The sequence below is a fragment of the Saccopteryx leptura genome, chromosome 9, assembly GCF_036850995.1.
Source record: "Saccopteryx leptura isolate mSacLep1 chromosome 9, mSacLep1_pri_phased_curated, whole genome shotgun sequence".
NCBI lineage: Eukaryota > Metazoa > Chordata > Mammalia > Chiroptera > Emballonuridae > Saccopteryx > Saccopteryx leptura.
In genome coordinates, this window is record NC_089511.1 from 53,716,152 (window position 1) to 53,742,531 (window position 26,380).

Sequence of the window (26,380 nt, forward strand, 5' to 3'; positions counted from 1 at the left end):
TATTTGTCCTGTATAGTACTATGGCTGTGGACACATGTATAATGTCATATATACATCATTACAGTATCATAAAGAGTAGTTTCAGTGACCAAAAATATCTCCTCTTCTTCACCTATTTATCTTTTCCTTCCCTTGAACCTGCCACCACTGATCTTTTCTCTCTGTGTATACTTTTGCTTTTTCCAGAATATAATATAGTTTAAATCATACAGTCATGTATGATGCATGGCTTCTTAGCAATACACATTTAAACTTCCTCCATGTCTTTTCTGGATTGGTACATTTTTATTGCCAAATTGTATAGGATTGAAATAATGTACCACAAACAGTTGCATTTTATTAAAAAGAAAATGAATCAAACTGACTCCAAATCTCCTGTTTAGAAATAAATGTTTGCAGATAAAGTGCAACCCAGTAAAGTTAACTGTTATGAAATTTATATGCAGAATACTTACAATATAATTTTCTTATGGATTCATAAACTAATTTATAGATTTGTGTTAAACAATTCAAATTGATTCCTTTTTGAAAATATAGACTACAATAAATCTCTTTCAATTAAATACTTTTTAGCATCTTTGTCACTTAAATAATGACTATACTAAAATAACAGAATTTTGGCTTCCAAATGTTAGACCCAAGTTTTAAAGTATACATATAGATAAAACAGTTGTTCTACAATTTAAAATCTACTTTTATTGTTGGGTTCAAGAAATAACAGTAAAAGTAAATGTATTATGTGTCATCAAATTTCTAAATATTTTTAAATGCCATGTGGTTTAGTATATAAAAGTGTTTGTAAATAGATGCTATAAAATTACATCGGGATTCAGTCTGGCTCTATTGCTTTCTTTCTATTGAGTAACAGATCCAATTTATTTTGACATGTTTGACTTCAATATATTTGCAAATCAGTACCAATTAAGAAACTGTTTTTATATCTACTATGAGGAAATTTAATAAAAATTGAAAGGAAGAAAACACCCACTGGAATTCTTATTATTTTTAACTTTGAAGTAATTTTATCAGGGAGATCCAGTTTTACATATTTAATAAAGAAAAACAGTTTTAAAGAAAAGAAAGAGGCTCTGGTCATTTGGCTCAGTGGTAGAGCATTGGCCCGGTGTGTGGAAGTCCTGGGTTCAATTCCTGGTAAAGGCACACAGGAGAAGTGCCCATCTGCATCTCCACCCATTCTCCTCTCCTTCCTCTGTATCTCTCTCTTCCCCTCCTACAGCCAAGGCTCCATTGGAGCAAAGTTGGCCTGGGAGCTGAGGATGGCTCCATGGCCTTCGCCTCAGGCACTAGAATGGCTGCAGCTGCAGCTGAGCAATTCCGCAGATGGGCAAAGCATTGTTCCCTGGTGGGCATGTTGGGTGGATCCCAGTGGGGCGCATGCAGGAGTCTGTCTGACTGCCTACCACAGCTTCTAACTTTGGAAAAATACCAAAAAATAAAGAAAGAAAGAAAAAGGAAAGAAAACATGAATCAGGAGATAAAGACTATCTCTCCAGAAACGTTTGAATGAATTGAAGATAAGAATTTTAAAATTAGAAAGGACAAAATACTTAGACAATGTTTTTTACACCTTTTCCAAAGTGTGCTTACTATTGTTATGAGTTTTGGGTCTGTTTATACACACTAAGTGCTTTCATCTTGAAGTTAAAAAAATGGAACCTCTGAGTCATAAACATCTTCTCAAGTTCACACTCCTGTTTGCAATCTAGGGTGTCTATGTTTATTTTACTTATTTCTCTTATTAATAGAGTTTATCTAAAATACAGTATAGCTAAATCATTGGTTTTCAAACTTTAAAACCAGAATATGAGCTAAAAAATGTATTAATATTTTCACATATTTCTTGGATCATGCTTAAAGATTCTGATTTAGTAAGTTCATAGGTGTCAGACTCAGGAATATTATTTTTAAAATGTCACTCTTTCAATGGGTAAAGAAGCAAAATCTATTTAGGTCAAGATTTGAGTAGTGCCATAAAATAATAAGGAAAGGTTAATTTCAGGTAAAGTCATTGCTCATATTTGACAATAAATTTAAGTTACAATTGAAAACAACCTTAGGAATTGATACTCTGCATATTTTATATTACATATTTTATATTGAAATATAATATACTCTATCATAGCAATAGTTGACTTATAGCTTTTTTTTTTCATTCTTTGAACTCAAACCAATAGTTCTTTTCTCAAAATCCCCAAGCCCAAACCTGTATAGTTGATATAAAAATGGTGGCAGTGTTTCTCCCTATAGGGTAATTTTAATTCTCTTGTATAACGAGATGTGAACTAGAACTGCTCATTCACCACTCCTCTGGCCATTGTTACAAAATTGTTTTTATTTTTCATTTTATATACAAATGGATTTCTGGATTTTAAATTATGCTTTGTCTGTTTTTACATTTTTAGGAAGTGAACTGTTAATCCTTTACAGTTCTTTATAAGATCAATTTTATTTTTACTTTCAATATAGAGCCACTTAAAAAACATAATTTTAATATAAACTATATAAAATTTTTGCATTGTTCTTTATTATGTGACTAATTCACATTAATCAGCAAAGATTTTTTAATTTTTTTTTACTTTAATAGGAAAACTATTAAGATTTTTTTCTCCATGAAGGTGTCTCGAATATTTTTTAAAATATGATACTTACATATGTAAAATATACTTATTTTGGATTTGATATATTAAATTTGAATAATACTAGAAATTGAAAAAGACTCAAAATATTTTTTTCTAAGAGTTAGCAAAATATCCACTGTTTAAGAGGTTGAAAAAATAACTTAGATGTATTTTCCCCTTCTGTTTTCTATATAAACAAAGGTAAATTTTGAATTTTTGTTTTTTAAATTTTATTTAAAAATACATGAGTCCTTAAAAATAAATATAAATTCAGCATTAAATCATGCAAAATTTAATTATCAATGTCGATACATTTTTATTTTAAATAAATACCAAAAGTATGTTTATATTGTTAGTATATTGGTTTGGGAAAGATGTAAACATTTGTCTTTAATAAAATTTTTGGAGATGACGTCAGAGTAATGGCAGGGTAGGAAGCAATACCGATAAATCTTCCCCAAAACTCAACAAGATCTTCAACCAGAAACAGAAAAACCTATACTTGGAGCCTCCAGATGCTTCGCAATACACCCGAAGGTATGGTCGAGTGAAAAATTGGCTAAATATATAACCAAACCCCGAAGGAAATAGGGAGTAAGAAATGCTCCGCCTTCCTCACTAACCTAAACAGGGTGGCTTTCTCTGGTAACTGTAAATATAGAAACTGAGGCGGGCAAAGGGGGTGAATAGATCCAGGCCGCGGCACAAACGGCCGAACCAGGCTGTGGCACAGAGACCCAAGCCGAGGAAAAACTGATCCTGTGGCAACCCGGGCAATACAAGCTAACACTCGCGCCAAACCCAGACAAAGAAAGACAAGCAGGGCAGCCATTTTACCTGATCTCCTGGTCGGCGCGCGCAGTTAGTGGGCGAGAGATTTCTTCCTAAGCCCCGGGAGTGGGTGCCCGTATTACCCCACAGAGAGGCAGAGTCAGAGGCCTTTCTGTGGGCCGAAAGCAGAATCTCTGGGCAGCCCCAGTGCCCTGGGAAAGCCGCACATGGGAGGGAGCGAGAACTAATTCCAATGGTGGAAATTTTCCGTGCTGGTAGGGGTTTCACTCAGAGGGAAACGCGACCGGCCTCATATCCTGGTCTGCACGCGCAGATAGTGAGTGAGAGATTCCTCCGAGTGCCTCGGCAGTGTGCGCCCATGTTATCGCACAGAGGAGCAGAGTCAGGGGCCTTTGTGTGGGCCAAAGCAGAATCTCGGGCCACCCCAGCGCCTTGCAAAAGCCGCGTATGGGGACGGAGCGAGAGCCAATTCCAACGCTGCAACTTTTCCATGCGGTTGGGGGTTTCACTCAGAGCGTGAGACTGCTGGCCGGATATCCTGGTCTGCACGCGCAGATAGTGAGCGAGAGTTTCCTCCAAGCGCCCCGGAAGTGGGCGCTCGCCTGTGTTACCGGACAGAGTGGCAGAGCCAGAGGTCTTTGAGTGGGCGGAAACCCCGCCTGATTATGCTAGCAGCTCTGACTGACTGAGCCTTACCCAGAGCCCTGTGCTGAGTGGAAATAGAATGGGGAGTTGCCAGCTCTTTGAGCCTCTTACTATCCAGGCAGAGGAAGCAGCAACCCCATAGCTGGATTATCAGGCTACTAATTGAGGAAGGAAAGACTAGGAGAAAGGCTCCAGGAACACGGACTCTCTCACTGTCGGAGCCTATAAATGCTAATGAGCCTCGACTGCCAACAAGACTAAAGCACAATACATGACATTGCCATAGAGACTTATCAACTGCAAACCTCTACCTGAGCGTGCCAAAGGGGCAGAACCCAGGGTACAGAGTCACCGACCAGGAAGAGGGAGAGAAAAGAAAAAGCAAGAAGATAACCTCTCAAAATCAAGAATAATCTGCAGACTTTATAACTTATCCCATTTTATTATATTTGTTCGTTCGTTTCTCTTATCTTCATTCTTGATATTTTTTTTCCTCCTCCAATTTGCCCAATTAACTCTCTGCCGGTCTTACTCTCTCCTCTCCTTGAACTACACTACCCATAAGTGTTACATCTCCCATTATCTTTTCTCTCCTCTTCCTTTCTCTCTATGAGGGTTGTACTCCAAAACCCTTAACTCTCTCTCTCTCTCCTCTTTTTTATTTCTTCTTCTTTTAGTGGTTCCCTCTTTTTGTCTCTCTCTCTCTTTCTTTTCTCCCTCTATATTAGTTTCTTCCTTTCTCCTTTACATCTCCTCTCATTCAAACCTCAATAACAAACAAATTATCTTATCTGGGACTCAAACTTATGTTTGTGGCATTTTGGGGGGTACTTACTTCACCTATTTAACTTACTAGCAGTGCTCCCATCCCTGGCTCTCCATTTTATCTAGTTCTTGTTCCACTAAATACAATAGTAATTTTTTAATTTGTCCCCCCATTTTTCTGTTTTCCTCTTATTCCTCTATCATAACTCTTAGACGACCAACACCTAAAAGCAAATCATTTTATTCTTGACCCAAATTTTTTCCTTATTTGCTTTTTGTGGGTCCATACCCCCTTCTTTTTTCTTTTTTTTATTTTTTTGCCCCTTTATTACTTTTCCCCAATTCAGGCCCTCCATTACAGGCATTGTTTGTTATAATTAACAGTTCACCACAAGATTTTCTCAAGAAAGAGAGGAGAGGAGAGGAGAGGAATAAAGGAGGGGGGGGAATAATTTCCTTTTTTTAAAATTTTTATTTTATTTTTCTTTATTTCATTATTAATTTTTTTAAAAAAAACAACTCATCGATTTTTTATTTTTTTAACTTTTTATTCTTTATTAAATCTCATTAATACTATCAACAAAACCACCCTCAGATGCCATTAAGAAGGAGAAAATTGAATATTATGGATACAAAAGAAAGACAGGTAACACAGCTAGATGAGGAAAAATCTATGGAGAAAAAATTTAATATATTGGAAACCTTGGAGCTAAATGACAGAGAATTCAAGATAGAAATCCTAAAAATCCTCCGAGATATACAAGAAAACACAGAAAGTCAACTTAGGGAGCTCAGAAAACAACTCAATGAACACAAAGAATATATGTCCAAGGAAATTGAAACTATAAAAACAAACCAAACAGAGATGAAAAACTCAATTCACGAGCTGAAAAATGAAGTAACAAGCTTAGCTAATAGAACAGGTCAGATAGAAGAGAGGATTAGTGAAATAGAAGACAAGCAACTTGAGGCACAACAGAGAGAAGAAGAAAGAGACTCAAAAATTAAAAAAAAATGAGATAGCCCTACAAGAATTATCTGACTTCATCAAAAAGAATAACATAAGAATAATAGGTATATCAGAGAGAGAAGAGAGAGAAAATGGAATGGAGAACATACTCAAACAAATAATAGATGAGAACTTCCCAAGCCTGTGGAAAGAACTAAAGCCTCAAGTTCAAGAAGCAAACAGAACTCTGAGTTTTCTTAACCCCAACAAACCTACTCCAAGGCATATCATAATGAAATTGACACAAACCAACAGCAAAGAAAAAATTCTCAAGGCAGCCAGGGAAAAGAAGAATACAACATATAAAGGAAGGCCCATTAGATTATCATCAGATTTCTCAGCAGAAACTCTACAAGCTAGAAGAGAGTGGACCCCAATATTTAAAGTCCTGAAAGAGAGGAACTTTCAGCCACGAATACTATACCCATCAAAGCTATCCTTCAAATATGAAGGAGAAATAAAAACATTCACAGATACAGAAAAGATGAGGGAATTTATCATCAGAAAACCCCCACTCCAGGAATTACTAAAGGGGGTTCTCCAATCAGATACAAAGAACAAAAAAAAACAGAGCCACAAGTAAAAGCTCCAAGAAGAACACAATAAAACCAAATTTAAACTGTGACAACAACAAAAAGAAAGAGGGGGAGAAGATGGAGATTAACAGTAGCAAAGGACGATGGAGTGCAAAAGTACTCACAAAATAGTTCGCTACAATGAACAGGGTAGGGACCCTTTTCATTACTCAAAGGTAACCACCATTGAAAAAACCACCACAGAAGCACATGAGATAAAAAAGATAGCAACAGAGGAAAGATGTATGGAATACAACCAAATAAAAACAAAAGATAGAAAAACGAAAGAGAAGGATCAAACAAGACACAAAACTAACAGAAAGCAAGATATAAAATGGCAATAGGGAACTCACAAGTGTCAATAATTACACTAAATGTAAACGGATTAAACTCACCAATAAAAAGGCACAGAGTAGCAGAATGGATTAAAAAAGAAAATCCAACTGTATGCTGCCTACAGGAAACTCATCTAAGTAACAAGGATAAAAACAAATTCAAAGTGAAAGGCTGGAAAACAATACTCCAAGCAAATAACATCCAAAAAAAAGCAGGCGTAGCAATACTCATATCTGATAATGCTGACTACAAGACAGCAAAAGTACTCAGAGACAAAAATGGCCATTTCATAATGGCTAAGGGGACACTGAATCAAGAAGACATAACAATTCTTAATATATATGCACCAAACCAAGGAGAACCAAAATATATAAGAAAGCTACTTATTGATCTTAAAACAAAAACTGACAAAAATACAATAATACTTGGAGACCTCAATACACCGCTGACGGCTCTAAATCGGTCATCCAAACAGAGAATCAACAAAGACATAGTGGCCTTAAACAAAACACTAGAGCACCTGGATATGATAGACACCTACAGGACATTTCATCCCAAAGTGACTGAGTATACATTTTTCTCCAGTGTACATGGATCATTCTCAAGAATTGACCATATGTTGGGCCACAAAAACAACATCAGCAAATTCAGAAAAATTGAAGTTGTACCAAGCATATTTTCTGATCATAAAGCCTTGAAACTAGAATTCAACTGCAAAAAAGAGGAAAAAAATCCCACAAAAATGTGGAAACTAAACAACATACTTTTAAAAAATGAATGGGTCAAAGAAGAAATAAGTGCAGAGATCAAAAGATATATACAGACTAATGAAAATGACAATACGACATATCAGAATCTATGGGATGCAGCAAAAGCAGTGATAAGAGGGAAGTTCATATCACTTCAGGCCTATATGAACAAACAAGAGAGAGCCCAAGTGAACCACTAAACTTCACACCTTAAGGAACTAGAAAAAGAAGAACAAAGAAAACCCAAAACCAGCCGAAGAAAGGAGATAATAAAAATCAGAGCAGAAATAAATGAATTAGAGAACAGAAAAACTATAAAAAAAATTAATAGAACAAGGAGCTGGTTCTTTGAAAAGATCAACAAAATTGACAAACTCTTGGCAAGACTTACCAAGGAAAAAAGAGAAAGAACTCATATAAACAAAATCCAAAATGAAAGAGAAATCACCACGGACACCGTAGATATACAAAGAATTATTGTAGAATACTATGAAAAACTTTATGCCACTAAATTCAACAACCTAGAAGAAATGGATAAATTCCTAGAACAATACAAACTTCCTAGACTGAGTCAAGAAGAAGCAGAAAGCCTAAACAGACCTATTAGTAGAGAAGAAATAGAAAAAACCATTAAAAACCTCCCCCAAAATAAAGTCCAGGCCCTGACGGCTATACCAGCGAATTTTATCAAACATTCAAAGAAGACTTGGTTCCTATTCTACTCAAAGTCTTCCAAAAAATTGAAGAAGAAGCAATACATCCAAACACATTTTATGAGGCCAACATAACCCTCATATCAAAACCAGGCAAGGATGGCACAAAAAAAGAAAACTACAGACCAATATCTCTAATGAATACAGATGCTAAAATACTAAACAAAATACTAGCAAATCAAATACAACAACATATTAAAAAAATAATACATCATGATCAAGTGGGATTCATCCCAGCATCTCAAGGATGGTTCAACATACGTAAAACGGTTAACGTAATATACCATATCAACAAAACAAAGAACAAAAACCACATGATATTATCAATAGACGCAGAAAAGGCTTTTGATAAAATACAACACAATTTTATGTTTAAGACTCTCAACAAAATGGGTATAGAAGGAAAATATCTCAACATGATAAAGGATACATATGATAAACCATCAGCTAACATCATATTAAATGGCACTAAACTGAAGGCTTTCCCCCTTAAATCAGGAACAACACAGGGTTGTCCACTCTCTCCACTCTCATTTAATGTGGTACTAGAGGTTCTAGCCAGAGCAATCAGACAAGACAAAGAAATAAAAGGCATCCATATCGGAAAAGAAGAAGTAAAGGTATCACTTTTTGCAGATGATATGATCCTATACATTGAAAACCCCAAAGAATCCACAAAAAGACTACTAGAAACAATAAGCCAATACAGTAAGGTCGCAGGATACAAAATTAACATACAGAAGTCAATAGCCTTTCTATATGCCAACAATGAAACAATTGAGAATGAACTGAAAAGAATAATCCCCTTCACGATTGCAACAAAAAATAATAAAATACTTAGGAATAAACATAACAAAGAATGTAAAGGACTTATATAATGAAAACTATAAACCATTGTTAAGGGAAATCGAAAAAGATATAATGAGATCGAAGAATATACCTTGTCCTTGGCTAGGAAGAATAAATATAATCAAGATGGCTATATTACCCAAAGCAATATACAAATTTAATGCAATTCCCATCGAACTTCCAATGACGTTTTTTTAAAGAAATAGAGCAAAAAATCATCAGATTTATATGGAACTATAAAAAACCCTGAATAGCCAAAGCAATCCTAAAGAAAAAGAATGAAGCTGAGGGCATTACAATACCTGACTTCAAACTATATTATAGGGCCACGACAATCAAAACAGCATGGTATTGGCAGAAAAATAGACACTCAGACCAATGGAACAGGATAGAAAGTCCAGAAATAAAACCACATATATATAGTCCAATAATTTTTGATAAAGGGGCAAACAACACACAATGGAGAAAAGAAAGCCTCTTCAATAAATGGTGCTGGGAAAACTGGAAAGCCACATGCAAAAGAATGAAACTGGACTACAGTTTGTCCCCCTGTACAAAAATTAACTCAAAATGGATCAAAGATCTAAACATAAGACCTGAAACAATTAAGTACATAGAAGAAGACATACGTACTTGACTCATGGACCTGGGTTTTAAAGAGCATTTTATGAATTTGACTCCACAGGCAAGAGAAGTGAAGGCAAAAATTAATGAATGGGACTACATCAGACTAAGAAGTTTTTGCTCAGCAAGAGAAACTGATAACAAAATAAACAGAAAGCCAACTAAATGGGAAATGATATTTTCAAACAACAGCTCAGATAAGGGCCTAATATCCAAAATATACAAAGAACTAATAAAACTCAACAACAAGCATACAATCCAATAAAAAAATGGGAAGAGGACATGAACAGACACTTCTCCCAGAAGAAATACAAATGGCCAACAGATATATGAAAAGATGCTCATCTTCTTTAGCTATTAGAGAAATGCAAATCAAAACTGCAATGAGATACCACCTCACACCTGTTCGATTAGCTATTATTAGCAAGACAGGTAATAGCAAATGTTGGAAAGGCTGTGGAGAAAAAGGAACCCTCATACACTGTTGGTGGGAATGTACAACCATCATGGAAGAAAGTATGGTGGTTCCTCAAAAAACTGAAAATAGAACTACCTTATGACCCAGCAATCCCTCTACTGGGTATATACCCCCAAAACTCAGAAACATTGATAAGTAAAGACACATGCAGCCCCATGTTTATTGCAGCATTGTTCACAGTGGCCAGGACATGGAAACAACCAAAAAGCCCGTCAATAGATGACTGGATAAAGAAGATGTGGCACATATACACTATGGAATACTACTCAGCCATAAGAAATGATGACATCGGAACATTTACAGCAAAATGGTGGGATCTTGATAACATGATACGAAGCGAAATAAGTAAATCAGAAAAAACCAGGAACTGCATTATTCCATACATAGGTGGGACATAAAAGTGAAACTAAGAGACATTGATAAGAGTGTGGTGGTTATGGGGGGGAGGGGGGAATGGGAGAGGCAAAGGGGGAGGAGGAGGGGCACAAAGAAAACAAGATAGAAGGTGACAGAGGACAATCTGACTTTGGGTGATGGGTATGCAACATAATTGAACGACAAGATAACCTGGACTTGTTATCTTTGAATATATGTATCCTGATTTATTGATGTCACCCCATTAAAAAAATAAAATTATTAAAAAAATTTTTTTTTGATAAATTGTGTCCGATATTGCATTTCCCAATCAAAATCAATATTCACATTTAGAGTTTATGACCTATTCCAGATGTATTGACCTTTTAATGATACTTACCTCTAAAACTGATGACAAGTGAACTGCAGTGAGTGTATAATTCTTAGTCCATCATCCTGAGATGAAGGGCAAATGAGATTCTTATGGCTGATAACTAGGACTACAAGTTACTTTTTTCTAACATAATATTATGTATTTAAATTACTATTAGAATTTTGATACTTGTTTCTAATTTAATAAAAAAATCTATAAAATATATATTCTGAATATAACAGTATATTTTCCAAATGATTCAGTTAGGTAATTGACTGGAAATCTGATCAGATATGGACGTGATGGCAATGAGAGCGTGCCTCGCAGCCTCCAACTATAGAAAGCATGTTGTCCAAGGTCCCAGTTACCGTGTTATAAAGTTTACTGCTGTATTGGTACTTAGGGGTTGCTTAAGATAATGACTGAATAAAGCAGAGCTCCTAAGGCAGGTCCTTTGTAAGAGACACAGGACTTCTCTGACATCTCACTATGGAATGAGGATTCCCTAATCGTCATGCGGAACCTAACTTAAATGAGAGAGTAGCACAGTAGGCTATGATGTTTCTATACAACCTTCTCTCCCTCTCTTTCACTTGGTGTAAGAATGCACATGGTTTGAAGAGTGCCCTAGTCTTCCTGGTCCCCCCTCACTTCTCTCACACCAGTATTTTACTTAGTAAGATATTTGCTTATTAAACCTTGTTGTGATATCTAACTATTAGAGAGCAGAACCAAACTAACACAAGACCTTAATAGAGTTAAAATGAAAAACAAGTATTAATATTTTGAAATATCTAAATTAAATTGAAAATATTCATAAACTCTTACAAAGAGAGTTCTAGGGAAATTAAGATAGAGAAATTTAAAAAATATTATTGTAGAACTTAACTATATATTAAAATAGCTATTCATATATAATAATATATTAAAAAGCAGCTGAATATACTATATATATTTAATATATATTAATTTATATGGAAACAAAAAATAAAAAATGAAAACCTTGAGGATTATAGTAAACCATTATCTAAATATTATAACAATGTAGAATAGTTTGCCATATGTTCTAGAATATTTTAAAGAAGCATGAATAACTGCAATTAACATTTCTTTTAGATCAGCACTACATTTTGTTCCACATTAATGGAAAACACTACAAATTCATTTCCTAATAATTCCAGTCCTTGTCAAGATACCATCTACTGATTGATAGGAAAACATTATTTATTACATCCATTTTAACCAGAAATTTCAGCTCAGTTTCATTTCAAGGGTAGCAGAATATCCACCCCAAAATATACCACTTATATATTAATATATTGATTTTTTGAGCTGTATGTACTTTAAAACCAGCATATTCAGGACAAGTTTTCTCTGAACTCCTTTTCTCTACCTAAAGATAACCCAACTGCCATAGCTCTTCTCCCTATAAGTTTTCATGAGGTGGAAAAGACTGGCTGTTATAGGAGAGGAGACTAGAAGTGAGCACCATACCCAGATAAAATTTGTCACAAACTATCATAATTTCCATCTATTCTTCTAAGGACACATTCATCTTTCCTGAAAATTTACTCTACATAGGAGAATTACAACCCCCTTTCTCTTTTCCCATTAAGATATTATTTAATCCTAAATTCTGAAGTCACCTCTCTGAGTTACTCAGTTTTTTTCCTGTCTCCCATGAATATATATGATATCCATGTTAATAAACTTGTGATTGTTTTTCTCTTATTAAACTTTCTATTATTATTATTATTATTATTATTATTACAGAGGTCTCAGCTAAGAACTCAGAAGAGTACAATAAAATTACTTTATCTTCTCTGCACAGTCATACAATGTACTTTAAAAAAGGGAGTGAATGATAAAATTGATGAAGACTCTGAAAAACTGCATAGAAAATACCGGTAGTTTAAAAGAATAACATTGTAATAATCTTGGCATAATAACTTTCCAACATTCATAATTATCTAAAGATTAAAGAACTCCGAGATTTTAAAACTAGCCTAGTCAACTTTGTGACAAGGATATTAGCAAAACCACGTATTAAATTATTTTACCTATTAAATGATCTTTATAATCTATTTCATTCATTATGTATTATGACTTAGAAAACAATTTCATGACTGATATTAACCTATTTTTTTCTGATTCTAATGAAAATTAAATTAAATGGTTTAAATTAAGACAGGAGATTTTATATGAATAAAGAGAAACTTCTTAATTGCCTGAGTGATAATAACTTACATTTATGACTATTTTTGTGAAGAAGGGGCTAATACTTAAATGTAAATTATTGTAAACATTTTTTAAAAAGTCACTTGAAGATGATTTTGAGAAGAGAGAGGTGCTTCAACAACAAAAGATATTGAAATGCTTTAACTCTTTAAGAAATGTTTCAAGAAAAGAAAGAAGAAAAATAAATGATTACTTCTGTATGTATACTCTAAGACACTGAAGTTACTGATATTTCCTTGTTCATCTGAAAGAGTAAGTGTAAGAACCAAATAAAACAATTAAATTAAATTAAAATTTGTTTACAATTTTGAAATTTGGGTTTGTGTATAAAATAATATGAATGTTATTTGCAGCTACATAAATAGATATTATGTGTAAAGAGTCACACTTTTTAAAAGTTTTAAGAAGAATTTAGCATTTCTTTGAAAATGTAAATGCTTATCTAATAGCAAATAAATAAAGCAAATGATGTCTTAATCTTCCATTTAACTTAATTAAACGACTCAAAGATTGGTTTAAGAGGTCATGCAATTAACAAAATGAGTCAGTCTTTACTATTACAACTGCCATAGGGAACAAAGAGGATCAAGTGCATACTTATTTTAAGATTTATTATAAATCAGGCCATTATAAAAGTAAATCTGTAGGAGGCAAATTGCTTTCCCATTATGAGTATTCTCCTCTGAAAAATTGCTTGAAGCCAGTTCATAAGGAAACAACTCCAGTTCACAGGATTTGAAGAAAGACAAATTCAAATCTTTTTCCAACATATATAAAATATCTCAAATATAATTTATAAAGAGAAGAAATAATGTGAGAAATTTCTAATTTTGACAAGCTAAATTATTTTTCTTGATATTGGGTAGTCTTTGAAAAATTCTTGAATAATTTTACAAACTTCATTGTTTCTTTTTCAACTAACTATTATGAGAAAGTAAAGCTATAGAATATAAAAACAAAACAGGCCCTGGCCAGTTGGCTCAGTGGTAGAGTGTCAGCCTGGCATGCAGGAGTCCCGGGTTCGATTCCCAGCCAGGGCACACAGGAGAAGCGCCCTTCTGCTTCTCCACAAGTCCCCCTCTTTTTCTTCTCTGTCTCTCTCTTCCCCTCCCGCAGCCAAGGCTCCATTGGAGCAAAGTTGGCCCGGGCGCTGAGGATGGCTCTGTGGCCTCTGCCTCAGGTGCTGAAATGGCTCTGGTTGCAACAGAGCGATGCCCCAGATGGGCAGAGCATCGCCCCCTGGTGGGCATGCCGGGTGGATCCCGGTCGGGCGCATGCAGGAGTCTGTCTGACTGCCTCCCCATTTCCAACTTCAGAAAAATATAAAAAACCCAAAATAAAACAAAACAAAAAAAAGACAAAAACAAAACAGAGGCATAACAATTAAGTATGTGAAATGAGGGTTTGATTTTCTGTTTTATAGTTACTTTTACATTGGTCAGATAACCAAATATCTGTCATCAAAACTTTGGCAATCTAATACACTCTTTCTAATACTTTAATATATACTATGTTTATTATTTATTTGTTGTTACTGTTCTTTATTTTATGAAAAATAATGACAAGTTTATTGCTGTATTCCAGCAACCAAGCAATTACCAGTAGCACAACTTTTAAATGCTTTCAATTTTTTTATGAAAGAATTATAGATTTTGTTTCTATATCTAGGTAGAACTGGTACATTGAAAAAATGTTTTGCTAAATAGTAAATGCCACTTCTTAAATGTTTTTGATGGTTTCCATGATGCAAATTTATAGTTTGTACCTTTAATTTACACTCTGCCATTATGTTTTATTTTAACTTTCTCTCTTTTTTTCTTTTGTGATAAAGACAATTAGGCTTCTCTAGAAAATGGAGAAAATAATTCATTGGAATGAAACAGTCAAACTTTAGTTTGAACTTCAGAAAAGCTTACTTTAGAATATATGATACTAATATTTGATACACTGATATCACTCAAAAAAATTTAAAACATCCCAAAATGTTTGAGATTTGCTTCAAAGAAAAGTATTAATTTTCTTATTATTTTAAAATATATATATATTATGTGTCTTCAATACATATTTATAAGTAAAAAATGTTTCTTTACTATTACCATTAGCTCATGTATCCAATAGTGTAGAAACCAACTCATTTAAAAATGATTGTAGTGATTATAATCTATAAAATGTCTAAAATTACATACTTAATGCCAATTCTCTATCAGCGCAATTTTCCTTTTCCTTAGTAATAGAGGTGGTGAAACTTATACAGAGCTGCTTGCTAGACAACACTCCTCTGCTATTTCATATCCAAGTATTGACATTTGCCTGGATTTTCAGGACAAAATGTAAGCTCATATAAAATTTGCAACTCCCATCTCACTTGGTTTAGAAAATCTTTGGATGTGGACTTCTGCCTGTTTTCCTTTTCTATGGACTGACATGACAATAATTGAAGTTATTTTGAAACATAGATGAAAGACCCTAAATCTGTCTGGGACCCTGAATGACTACATGGAAGGCTATCGTTCACTTGAACACTCAAGACTACTGTGTGAGCCAAAATTATGTGTTTTTTTGTTCTTTAAACCATTAAATTTAGGGTTTTCTTTTTAAAGCAGCCTAATGTACGCTTACCATTTTATTCTGAGATTTAAAGAATTTAACTGGCCATTCCAAAGATAAGATAATTAAGTCAAAGGAGGAGGTCAGGTTAAGAATTTACCGTAGTGCAAATTCTAAAACAGTAAATACTTTATCTTTAGAACCTCTCTTTTAACACCTAGTAACTTGTTGAAAACTAGCTTTTCCCAAGGCATCCCTACTTAGGTAACTCCTTTATATTGTATTTCTACTTTTGTCAACATATGGCTCCCAAGATCTTGGATGTTTTTCCAATTTATCCATCCAGCTGAGGAAAACGTTAAGTCAGGCCAAGAAATCGTGAAGGCCATATTGTTCCACATTTTATTGGCTAGGATTTAAAGTTACCTGTCTCCATGTAGCAAGTGAGATTGGAAATGTAGTTGAGCTGTATGCCCAGAGGAAGAATAAAAGGTTTAGGAGATAGGTACCCAAATACTGTCTGCTCTGTATTTCTTAAAAAATGTTTAAAAGCACCATTGTTGAGAAATAATAAAGACATGATTGAGAAAACAATAATCATCAGTCTTAGGTTTCATTTTTTTTTTTTTTTTTGTATTTTTCTGAAGTTAGAAGAGGGGAGGCAGTAGGCAGACTCCTGCATGCTCCCGACCGGGATCCACCCAGCATGCCCACCAGGGGGCGAAGCTTTGCCCATCTGGGGTGTTGCTCTGCTGCAGCTAGAGCCATTCTAGTGCCTGAGATGGAGGCCATGGAGCTGTCCTCAGCACCCAGGCCAACTTTGCTCCAGAGGAGCCTTGACTGCAGAAAGGGGAGAGAGAGTTAGAGAGGAAGAAGAAAGAGAGGGGTAGAGAAACAGATGGGCGCTTCTCCTGTGTGCCCTGGCCAGGAATCAAACCTGAGACTTCCACACTCCAGGCCAACGTTTTACCACTGAGCCAACCAGCCAGGGCAAGTCTTAGGTTTCTTTAAACAGTTTATTTCATGTTTTAGGTCAAATTTAAGCCTACATGAACATTTAAAAACATAATAGTATACTCTGTCATTATTTAATATGACTTTCTATTATTCAAATTTCTGGATATCTGATAGAAAACAAAACAATTTTGTTAAGTACCCAAGTGATACTAAATCTATTACAACAATTATGTTTGTTATTATGTAGGAGTCTCCTCGTTAATAACAGGATGCAACAAGATTATCTAGTTGCCTTTATCAGAATAACAAATAAATTTGGACAATCAGGGCACTTTTGGCATTTATTAGATATGTTCTTCTAGAAGGTCAAAAAATTCTTCCACATGTGCTCATGTGACTATTTTTAAGTTTAGCACCAAATGGTTAGTTTCTTCTTCTCTAAATTAACAACTTTATTATTAAAATTTATTTGCAGTTAGTAGTTTTATGCATAGAAGGTAAAAATGGTAAATTATTCATTGAAATATTGTTTTTAAAAGATGTCATTAAATAAATACAATTTAAGAAAAGAAAGCTAAATGAGCAAGGCACTGATGACATCTATGACGTTGGCCATAATGTCACAATGTTTTAGCTAGAAATGTTAACGAGCAAAGCATATTTCTATTACTAAGAAAAAGAGTTCCAAATGAGTCCAGAAATAAAGGACACCATTTACTGAGTTTTTTAAAAGGAAAGTGGTATGCACTACACCACATTTTTTCTTCTCCTGGGATTTCTACAGAATAAATAGACTTGGGGAAAGAAGTTTTGGGAAACAAAGATGGAGATTTTGTTGGGCTGAAAGAGAGGGATATTGAAACCCACCTCAAAGAGTAAGTACATTTTCTGTGAACACTTATGAGATATTAGCAAAAACAAAATTGAGTTTACATTCGTCTGGGTTCTTCAGAAGACCAAATGAACCCATTCTGATAAATTCTCCAAGAACTGAAAACATATTTTCTACAGCAAAAGAATTGGAGATTACCATACCATATCAACAAAAAAGAAAGGAAATTGGTAATAATTGATAAATGGAGAAAATGGCTTTGAAAACAAATTGAGAAAGAATTCATATTGTTTTAAATATTGTTTATTTGTTTCAATGGTTTATATATAAGTTATGTAGAATTTTCTGGTAATATATTACATAATTGAATTTTGTACTTGAATATTGCAAGAACAGTTTTTTATAATAAAAAGAAAACTATTTGCTTCAGTGCAGTATAAATATTCTCAGATGCATCATCTGCCCCCTCCTATAGTATCTTAGTCCCTCTTCTAGCTTAAAATTACTAGATAGTTCTAAAAATTTATCAGAGCAATAAAATCCAAATCCTAGTATATGATAAACTCTCCTCTATATATGAAATTTTCATTTTCCTTGGGCCTCAATGCATATCTTTGTGTAACTTCCAATTGCTCTGTAGGTAGACTGATTTACTAAAATATTCTGGAATTCAAAACATCTCATATATATATGTTTTTTGTTTGTTTATTTGTTTTTTGAGAGAGAGAGAGAAAGGCAGAGAGAGAGAGAGAGGAATATTGAGCTGGTACTGTATGTGCCCTGACTGGAGATTTGAACTGGCAACTTTTTCTGTGCTTGGGACAACGCTCCAATCAACCAAGCTATCCAGCCAGAACTTCATCTCCCATATTTTAGGTTTACACTTCTGGATATGCTGGGTCTTTGACGTGCAACATCTTTCCACGTTTTTGTTGAGTGGCTAATGTCTGTTTTTCTTCAAGATATATCTCAATACCATGTCAGTCATGCTCAGACACAGTTAAGCGTTTCTCTAATATGCTTCCTCAGTACTAAAGATTCTATTATTGTGTATTCACAGTGTGTTGTATTTTCCATATAGTTCTTTGTTTCTACCAATGGCTGAAAACCTCTGGAATGCAATAACTGGCTGCCTTTTAATGCTATGTCCAGAATAAATGAGAAATAAATGTGTACTATCCTGGTGGGTCTCTTTCAAAGGTTTTTGATAGAACTATATACTGTAGGAGAAGGGGAAATAGTGAGACAGACTCCTGCCTGCACCAGAATGGGATCCACCCAGCAACCCCGGTCTGGGGCTGATGCTGGAATAAACTGAACTATCATCAGATCCTGAGGCCGACACTTGGACCAACCAAGCTATCCTCAGCTCCTGGGGCCTACGCTCAAACTACCTGAGCCACTGGCTGCAGGAGGGGAAGAGGGAGAGAAGGGGAAGATGGAAGGGGAAAAGAGCAGATGGTTGCTGAGTTTCTTATGTGCCTTGACCAGGGTTGGAACCTGGGACATCCATATGCCAGGCCAATGCTCTATCCACTCAGCCAAACGACCAGAACTGAAAGTATATTAATGTTTTAACTTGGAGACAAAAATAAAACAATGGAGATAGGGACTTTGGGAAGTAATTAGGTGTAGATGGGGCTATGAGAGTGAGGTCCTTATCTTGGGATTAGTGTCTTTACAGGAGGAGACACTAGAGTACTTGTCTGCTTTTTCTCACTTCTTTTCATCTGTAAGCCAGGAATAGAATTCTTACCAGAACCTGATACACAAACACATAATGCTATATTTTTTAAAGCTTCTTTTAATTATTTGTAAAGGACCCATTATTCATCAAAACATTAGTAAAACATATTATTTATACCAAAGTGTCACTTTAACTATATTAACTTTAAAAATAAACACAATGTTACGTTAATTTAGAAAAGCTTAGATTAGAATTGGGAGACCACTGCATTGATAAATTCATATATCACATTAACTTTAGATGCTAAAATAAAACAAAACTTCTTAGTAGTTATAAAACCTAGTAGGAAAAAATACCTATATTCCTCTTGTGTGAAGCGTGGGATTTCTCCAGGATGTAAGACAAGAATTTTCACTACAGCACTGCTGGACATCACAGGCTCACCGTCATCAAATGCTATAACCACCAACTTAAAAAGTAATAAAAATTTATGTTAAAGATTATTAACAACAAAATACGGTATCAATTTTCTATGTGTTTTTAGTCATTGGACTGCCTGGTTCTAGGTGGGGAACATTGAATACCAGGTGGCAGACATCCATTGTACTAGTACTAGTGTATTCTACATGTATCATTATTTAATCTTCACAAAAGTCCTTCCAGGTATTTGTTATTATTGTCATTTGTCAGATGAGATAATTGAAAGAAATTGAATTTCTAACCATATGATAAATAAAACTACCAGTAAAACAGGTATAGTATACTATATACATCTTTCCAGTGATGAACTCTTTTCTCTTCCACAATTCTACTGGTGCCCACAGTAAAAATGTGTCTTTCTAAACACTAACACTTGTTTAAAAGTGTTAAGTTCAATCAAATCAATAGCAGAAATGAATTAGTTTGCTTATAAAGGAAATTATTTTTTCCAGTGAATTAACTGTCTGCAAGATTATAGGGCAAAAATACTTCCTCAGGAGATTAAAATTGGAAGTCTTTATACTTGAACACACTTTGAAATACACTCAGTTGGAAAATAATTACAACACATAAAACTACAATACAGCAGATATTGTTCAAATAATGTAATCTAAAAAAAAAGTTTTAGTCTTACAATGTGATAGTTGCATATAATTTATTGCTAAAATAACTTTTTATTTGATACCTATACTATGTAGAAGAAATCTTATGTTATTTAAAGAAATGTTAAACATTTTAACTATGTATTTCTCTGGAATATAATTTTGAAAGCTGCAGATTACCAATCTAAATTTATTCAAACTAGATCATGGAATTATAACAAAGGATGATCCTAAGAGCCATGATTTACCTCTGGCTATGATATTACAGAGAAAATAATTATTCCAAACAGTGATAAAATGAGGTGTGACATAGTACACATCGATATTTTCAAGGTTAACTGAAGAACATATTTTCCACATGTAGAGAAAAAGGCTTTAATCACAGTGACAAATTATTTTTCTAAGTAACTATAGAAAATCAGAACATTCAAACGTTTGAATAAAGGTATTATTTACAATAATAGTGAAGGGTAGTTAGTATTACTTTAAATTTTCTGGAAGTATGACAAATCACAAGTACATAAACTTGATCCAGCAATTCTGTCTGCAGTTACCATAAGGGAAAAACATTGGCAAGTGGCAAATGACAATTGCTAAAATAATTTCACAAAAGCCAAGATTATTGTGACAAAACATTGTAAATAGCCTATTTATCAACAAAAAAGAATTAAACAAAAAAAATTAGAATAGTATATTATTATAATACAATACATAAACATGAAAATAATAACATTAATGGTGCTTATTGCATGTACAATATATTAATAAGTTAAAAAGCAGTATGACTAGTATGATCAAGTTATTTTAAAACATATATTTGTATACTAGTATTTGCATAGAATGATATCATAAGAATAGAGAGTAAAATGGTAAATTCTAGTTATCTCTAAGGTGTGAAATATCAAGTGATTTTTAAAATTTTTACCTAACTGTACCTTCTAAGTGTCAATGCAGTAAAATAAGCAAACAAAAGTTTAAAAAGAAGAAACATGAAAAAAAAGTACTTTCATCTGTTAAAGTAAACTCTCAAAGTTAAACATATAACACACAATATAAGGAAAACACTGCACTGACCTTAAAAATGGTTGTTGGTTCTTCATTAAGATTGACTCGAGTTATTACTCTTCCAGAATCTTCTTCTACATCAAAAATACTGGCAGGATAAGGAGATTGGATATCATCGACTCTATACCTCACACGACTTGCAGGTAAACCCTAAAACAAAATTATATATTATTAATTTGCTGTCACAAAATAAAAACAAAGTTTAGTGTTAATGTTAAACTGATTAGTAAAATGCAGGGCTGTTTAAAAGTCAAAAACCCTATTTCAGCTTTTCATAATTTCAAGTTTGAGATGTTGCAGAATCTTTATTCTATTAGAATAACTAAATCTTAATTAATAAAGGGTTTTTACTACATGTTATTTAAAATTAAGTGAAAGAATAAATTAATGGTTCATTTGGCTATCTTTTTTTCATTTCCTTTTAATTATATGAATTACATCTTATACCCTGAACAACATGTCTGTTTAATATTTCATCTTCTTAGATAATTATATTATTTTCTTTTATTATATTTATTTTAACTCTGTGGTGTTTACCATATAATAGTGTATAAGATTATGGTAAAGTGAGAAATGAATATGGAAGTGAAGGAACCAAAAATTTCTTACCATGTGCTTTGTGCTATTTACCATGATCAGTTTTTTTATAAATAAATTAATCTTCACAACAATCCTTTTTTTTTTTTAAGTGAGAGGAGGTGAGATACACAGATTCCCACATGTACCCTGACCAGGATCCATCTGGCAATCCCCGTCTGGGGCTAATGCTTGAATAAGTCGAGCTATACTCAGTGCCTGAGACTGACACTCAGACCAACCAAGCTATTGTCAACACCCGGTGCCCATGCTCAAACCAACTAAACCACTGGTTGAAAGAGGGGAAGAGAAAAGAAAGAGGAGTGGGACAAGAAGAGAAGCAGATGGTTGCTTCTCTTTGTGCCCTGACTAATGTTCTGTCCACTGAGCCAACTGGCCAGGGCCAACAAACCTTTAAAATAACATTTCTAAGGATGATGATAGTAATAATGCTAAAACAATATAGGGTAACAACTACTGAATGCCTATTACATGCAAGAACCACACTAAAGATGATACATATATACTCTATCATTTATATTTTAGTTAATAAACTTAAGTCTTATAGGGAGTTAAAAAATGTTGAGTTGTTCCAGATATCGATCTAAGGAAGCTGGAATATCAAACAAAAAATTCATTTTTAAAGAAAGAAATTAATATTTGTATTAAAAGAAGACTATTATGAGAACAATAGAAATTTGTTAGGTGTCTTCACTTATATTAGGGTTTAGATTGGCTTTATATTGAATTCTATAAGGTTATATCAGGGTGAGTACTATAATCTTGTGTGTGCTTAAGGCCTGTAAATGTCTAATTAGTTCCAGAAGTCAAGTGAAGGACTCAGGCACAGAACTAGTCCGTGGTATGGTTTGACTTCAAACCCAAACAGATTCTACATTTCACCATTAAACTCTACAGAAAAAAAATCACATCTATTTGGCTTTCCGATAGAGAAGAATTAAGGACATTAACACCAGAGGCTGTTGATTTGGATAGACTTAATATTGATAGTACTTGGTGTAAGGAAGCTTCTGACAACATTGTTCTTTTTATGGTTACACTTCCTCATAACTGTCCTCAAATGAATTTGTGGCTCATGCTGTTTCCTGAATCACATTTGGACTATAGGACAAACATGTTAGCCTTTAGGACTTGTAAATTCCCTAGTTATTATCTGTAAATCTAGTGCTGTCATACATTACACACCACTGTTGATCAGTACCTCCTTGAACACTTCATTCTTTATCTTTTTTCATTTCCTTGACTTTTCTTCTTATGCTGCTCCATATCAATCTCTTTCTTTGTTCCCACTCTTCCTGGAGTTTTCCAAGGCTCTGTCACAGGTATGTTTATCTTTTCTACCTCTACTCAAGACCTCTAGAATCTTCTCTAGTCCCATGGTTTTGAATACTTTCTATTTGTTCATAACCCTAAAATGTAAATTTCTGGCTATGCTGTTCATATTTTAAACTCCAAAGTAGTATATACAATTGTCAACATAGATATTCTGTTTTCAATTCAAAGTACCCCCAGAATCTTGATTTACTATCCCAAACTTGTACCTCTTCCATGCTACCCCATCTTTTACCAAGTTGATCTCTCTCAAATCTGAGAGGTGAACATTGGCTTGCTTCTCTTTCTCTCATACTTCAAAACCAAATTACCATCAAGTCCTACCAAAACTTCAATGAAAGCATTTATGTAGATTATTCTTATATCCTCCATTATCTACAGAATTCCTCCTTATCCACACTTTCTACAGTTTCAGTTACTCATGGTTAACCATGGTATAAAAACAATAAGCAAAATATTTCAGACATAACTCATAAGTTTTAAATTGCACACCTTTCTGAGCAGTGTGATAAAATTTCTTGCCATTCTACTTTGTCCTGTATGGGATTGACTTATGCCTTTGTTTAGTATATCCATGCTGTTATATGCTACCCACCTATTAGTCACTTAGTAATTGCCCAAGTTATCAGATATCAGATCAACTGTTATGGTATTGCAGTCATAGTCTTCAAATAATCTTATTTTATAAAAATTAAGAAATAAAATCTTCATATAGAATGCAGCAGTAAGGTCCCCTGTATGGTCAACAAAGGATTATAACTTTTGATACAACACTTTGATGAGTTAAACAATAACAACAGCAACAACAAAACACCCAAAAAACAACAAAAAAATAAAACAGAGAGTCAGATAATTTCCAATTACAATGTTCTTCCAAAGGTTTTAGCAAAGTACTCCTTCAACTATTGAGGATCCCCAATAATCATTTTCATTGGCTCCTGACTCACAAACATCAACATAATCATGGCTCCATGATCCAGCATCACCTTAAGTCAGTGGTTCTCAAAGTGTGTGCCAGGGCGCACTGGTGCACCCTAGAAGATTTCCAGGTGTGCCCTATGGTATTCCAGAGAAATATGTGTCTTTTGGGGACCAAAAAAATAACAGGGTTTTTGGAGTTTAGATTTTTGGGGGACAGAGGTATGGGGAATTGGCTGTAAGCTAACAGTTTGCCCAACCCTCCATCTCACTTGCCTGATTAGGTTGCAAAAGGCTGTTAAGCTGTGGTGCTGGATTGTTTACACTACCCCCCATGTTCCCCAGAAGGACTGGAAGCCAGTTTCTTCTATCCTTTGTTTGGTGTAAAGTTAAGATGATATGTATGGCAGCAGTTTTCTGCACTGGTAAAATTTTTGGTTGCCTTGGAAACATGATCAAAGATCACATTGATTTGCTAATGGCCCACTTTGCCCTAAATATAAGGCAAGGTGCGGTTTTTAGGCACATTTTGTTCCTGCCAGCAGCAATTACAGGGCCCTTGCAACCCCATATTATCTTAATTTTGCATATTTTCTTAATTCTGCATCGTTTCTCCTCAGGACCTGGAATTACTAACTATGCTGGTTTGCGGCATGTGCCCAAATATAAAAATAAATATAGTTACTCTATTATACCATTTCATTACGGAAATACTACTCTTCTTGTTAACACATCATTATATTTATTATTAACACATCATTATATTATTTTTAGATAAATATACCCAAATAAAATGGATAGATTTCTCAAAAAGAAGCATGATATTGAAGAATCCAATTATGAAAGTGAGCAAAAGTTAAGTGTAAATAATATAGGACTTGAAGGCTGACGGGCAGAATTTAATTTATAGCATTTTCCATTACTTAACACTGAACAATACGATTGGATTAGAAACCCATTCATGGAAGCTTCAAGTGATTTTGGTTTAACATTAACAGAAGAAGAAGAACTGGCAGCTATATCCACTGATCATGGATTGAAGATTAAACATAAGGAATTATCTCTTTAAGCCTTTTGGATTTCTATAAAAGAATAATATGTGGCAATATCTAATAAAGCTTTGAACATTTTACTACAATTTTCAACATCCTACTTATGTGAATTAGGATTTTCTACCCTCAACACAATTAAGAGTAAAAAGAGGAATTCTTCAATGTATTGACAAGGAAATGAGAGTTTGACTTTCAAATTTATGCCCAATCATTGAAGAAATCGCTAAGAAACATCAGGCTCATGTTTCTCATAAACACGAGAATGAAAAAACTTAACACATTCGCGCCTGGACCTGCCAAATTTACTAAATCTTACTAAGAATGTATCTATCTATATATATATATAAAGATAACATTTTTGTTATTTTTTTATTTTTAACCCCTCTTTTTTATGAATTCTAAAGAGCATAACTTCAAAAATATAACATAAAATATGTTCTTTAATGTCAGAATAAATTTAATTTTGTTGTATGGATTCCATTTAATTACCCTAAAAGCATGCTTGGACTTGATATTTTTTCCTTTAATATTTGACTAAATTATTATAACATATTTTTCAAAAATTTTTATATAGTGTGCCTACAATTATTTGTAGAATTTTAAATGTGCTCTAACTTCAAAAAGTTTGAGAACCATTGCCTTAAGTAGATATAAGGTTAGAAGATCAATAGTAGCCTATCGCTACATCACAATTCCTATGTTATTCATCTCACATTATCTCATCATGTAGGCATCTTATAATCTCACATCATCACAAGAAGAGAGATGAGTACAATATAAGAACATATTTTGAAGGACAGACTACTTTTACATAACTATTATTACAGTGTATTATTGTAATTGTTTTATTTCATTATTAGTTATTGTTAATCTCTTACTGTGCCTAATTTATAAATTAAACTTTATCATATATATATATATATATATATAGAGAGAGACATAGTATAGAGTGAAGATATATATATAGATATATCTATCTATCTATCTATCTATCTATCTATCTATCTATCTATATATATATATATATATATAGAGAGAGAGAGAGAGAGAGAGAGACATAGTATAGAGTGAAGCAGATACACCCCAAGTTTTTACCTTTGGAGGAGAACCCCATTCCCATATTGCTTACTAGATGTATCCATTTGGATGTATCAAAAACTAAAAAGAATTTA

At 33.8% G+C, this 26,380-nt stretch overlaps 1 protein-coding gene across 1 annotated transcript in view; it reads right to left on the reverse strand.

Moving 5' to 3' along the window:
• The window catches only part of PCDH15 (protocadherin related 15), a 1,001,489-nt gene that overhangs the window by 168,949 nt on the left and 806,160 nt on the right, over positions 1-26,380 (reverse strand). The window contains exons 22-23 of the mRNA XM_066348814.1: positions 21,319-21,459; positions 19,519-19,631 (exon numbers count right to left, since the gene is read on the reverse strand). Of these exons, the coding sequence (XP_066204911.1) occupies positions 19,519-19,631; positions 21,319-21,459 (254 nt within the window). The remainder of the gene's footprint in view (positions 1-19,518; positions 19,632-21,318; positions 21,460-26,380) is intronic.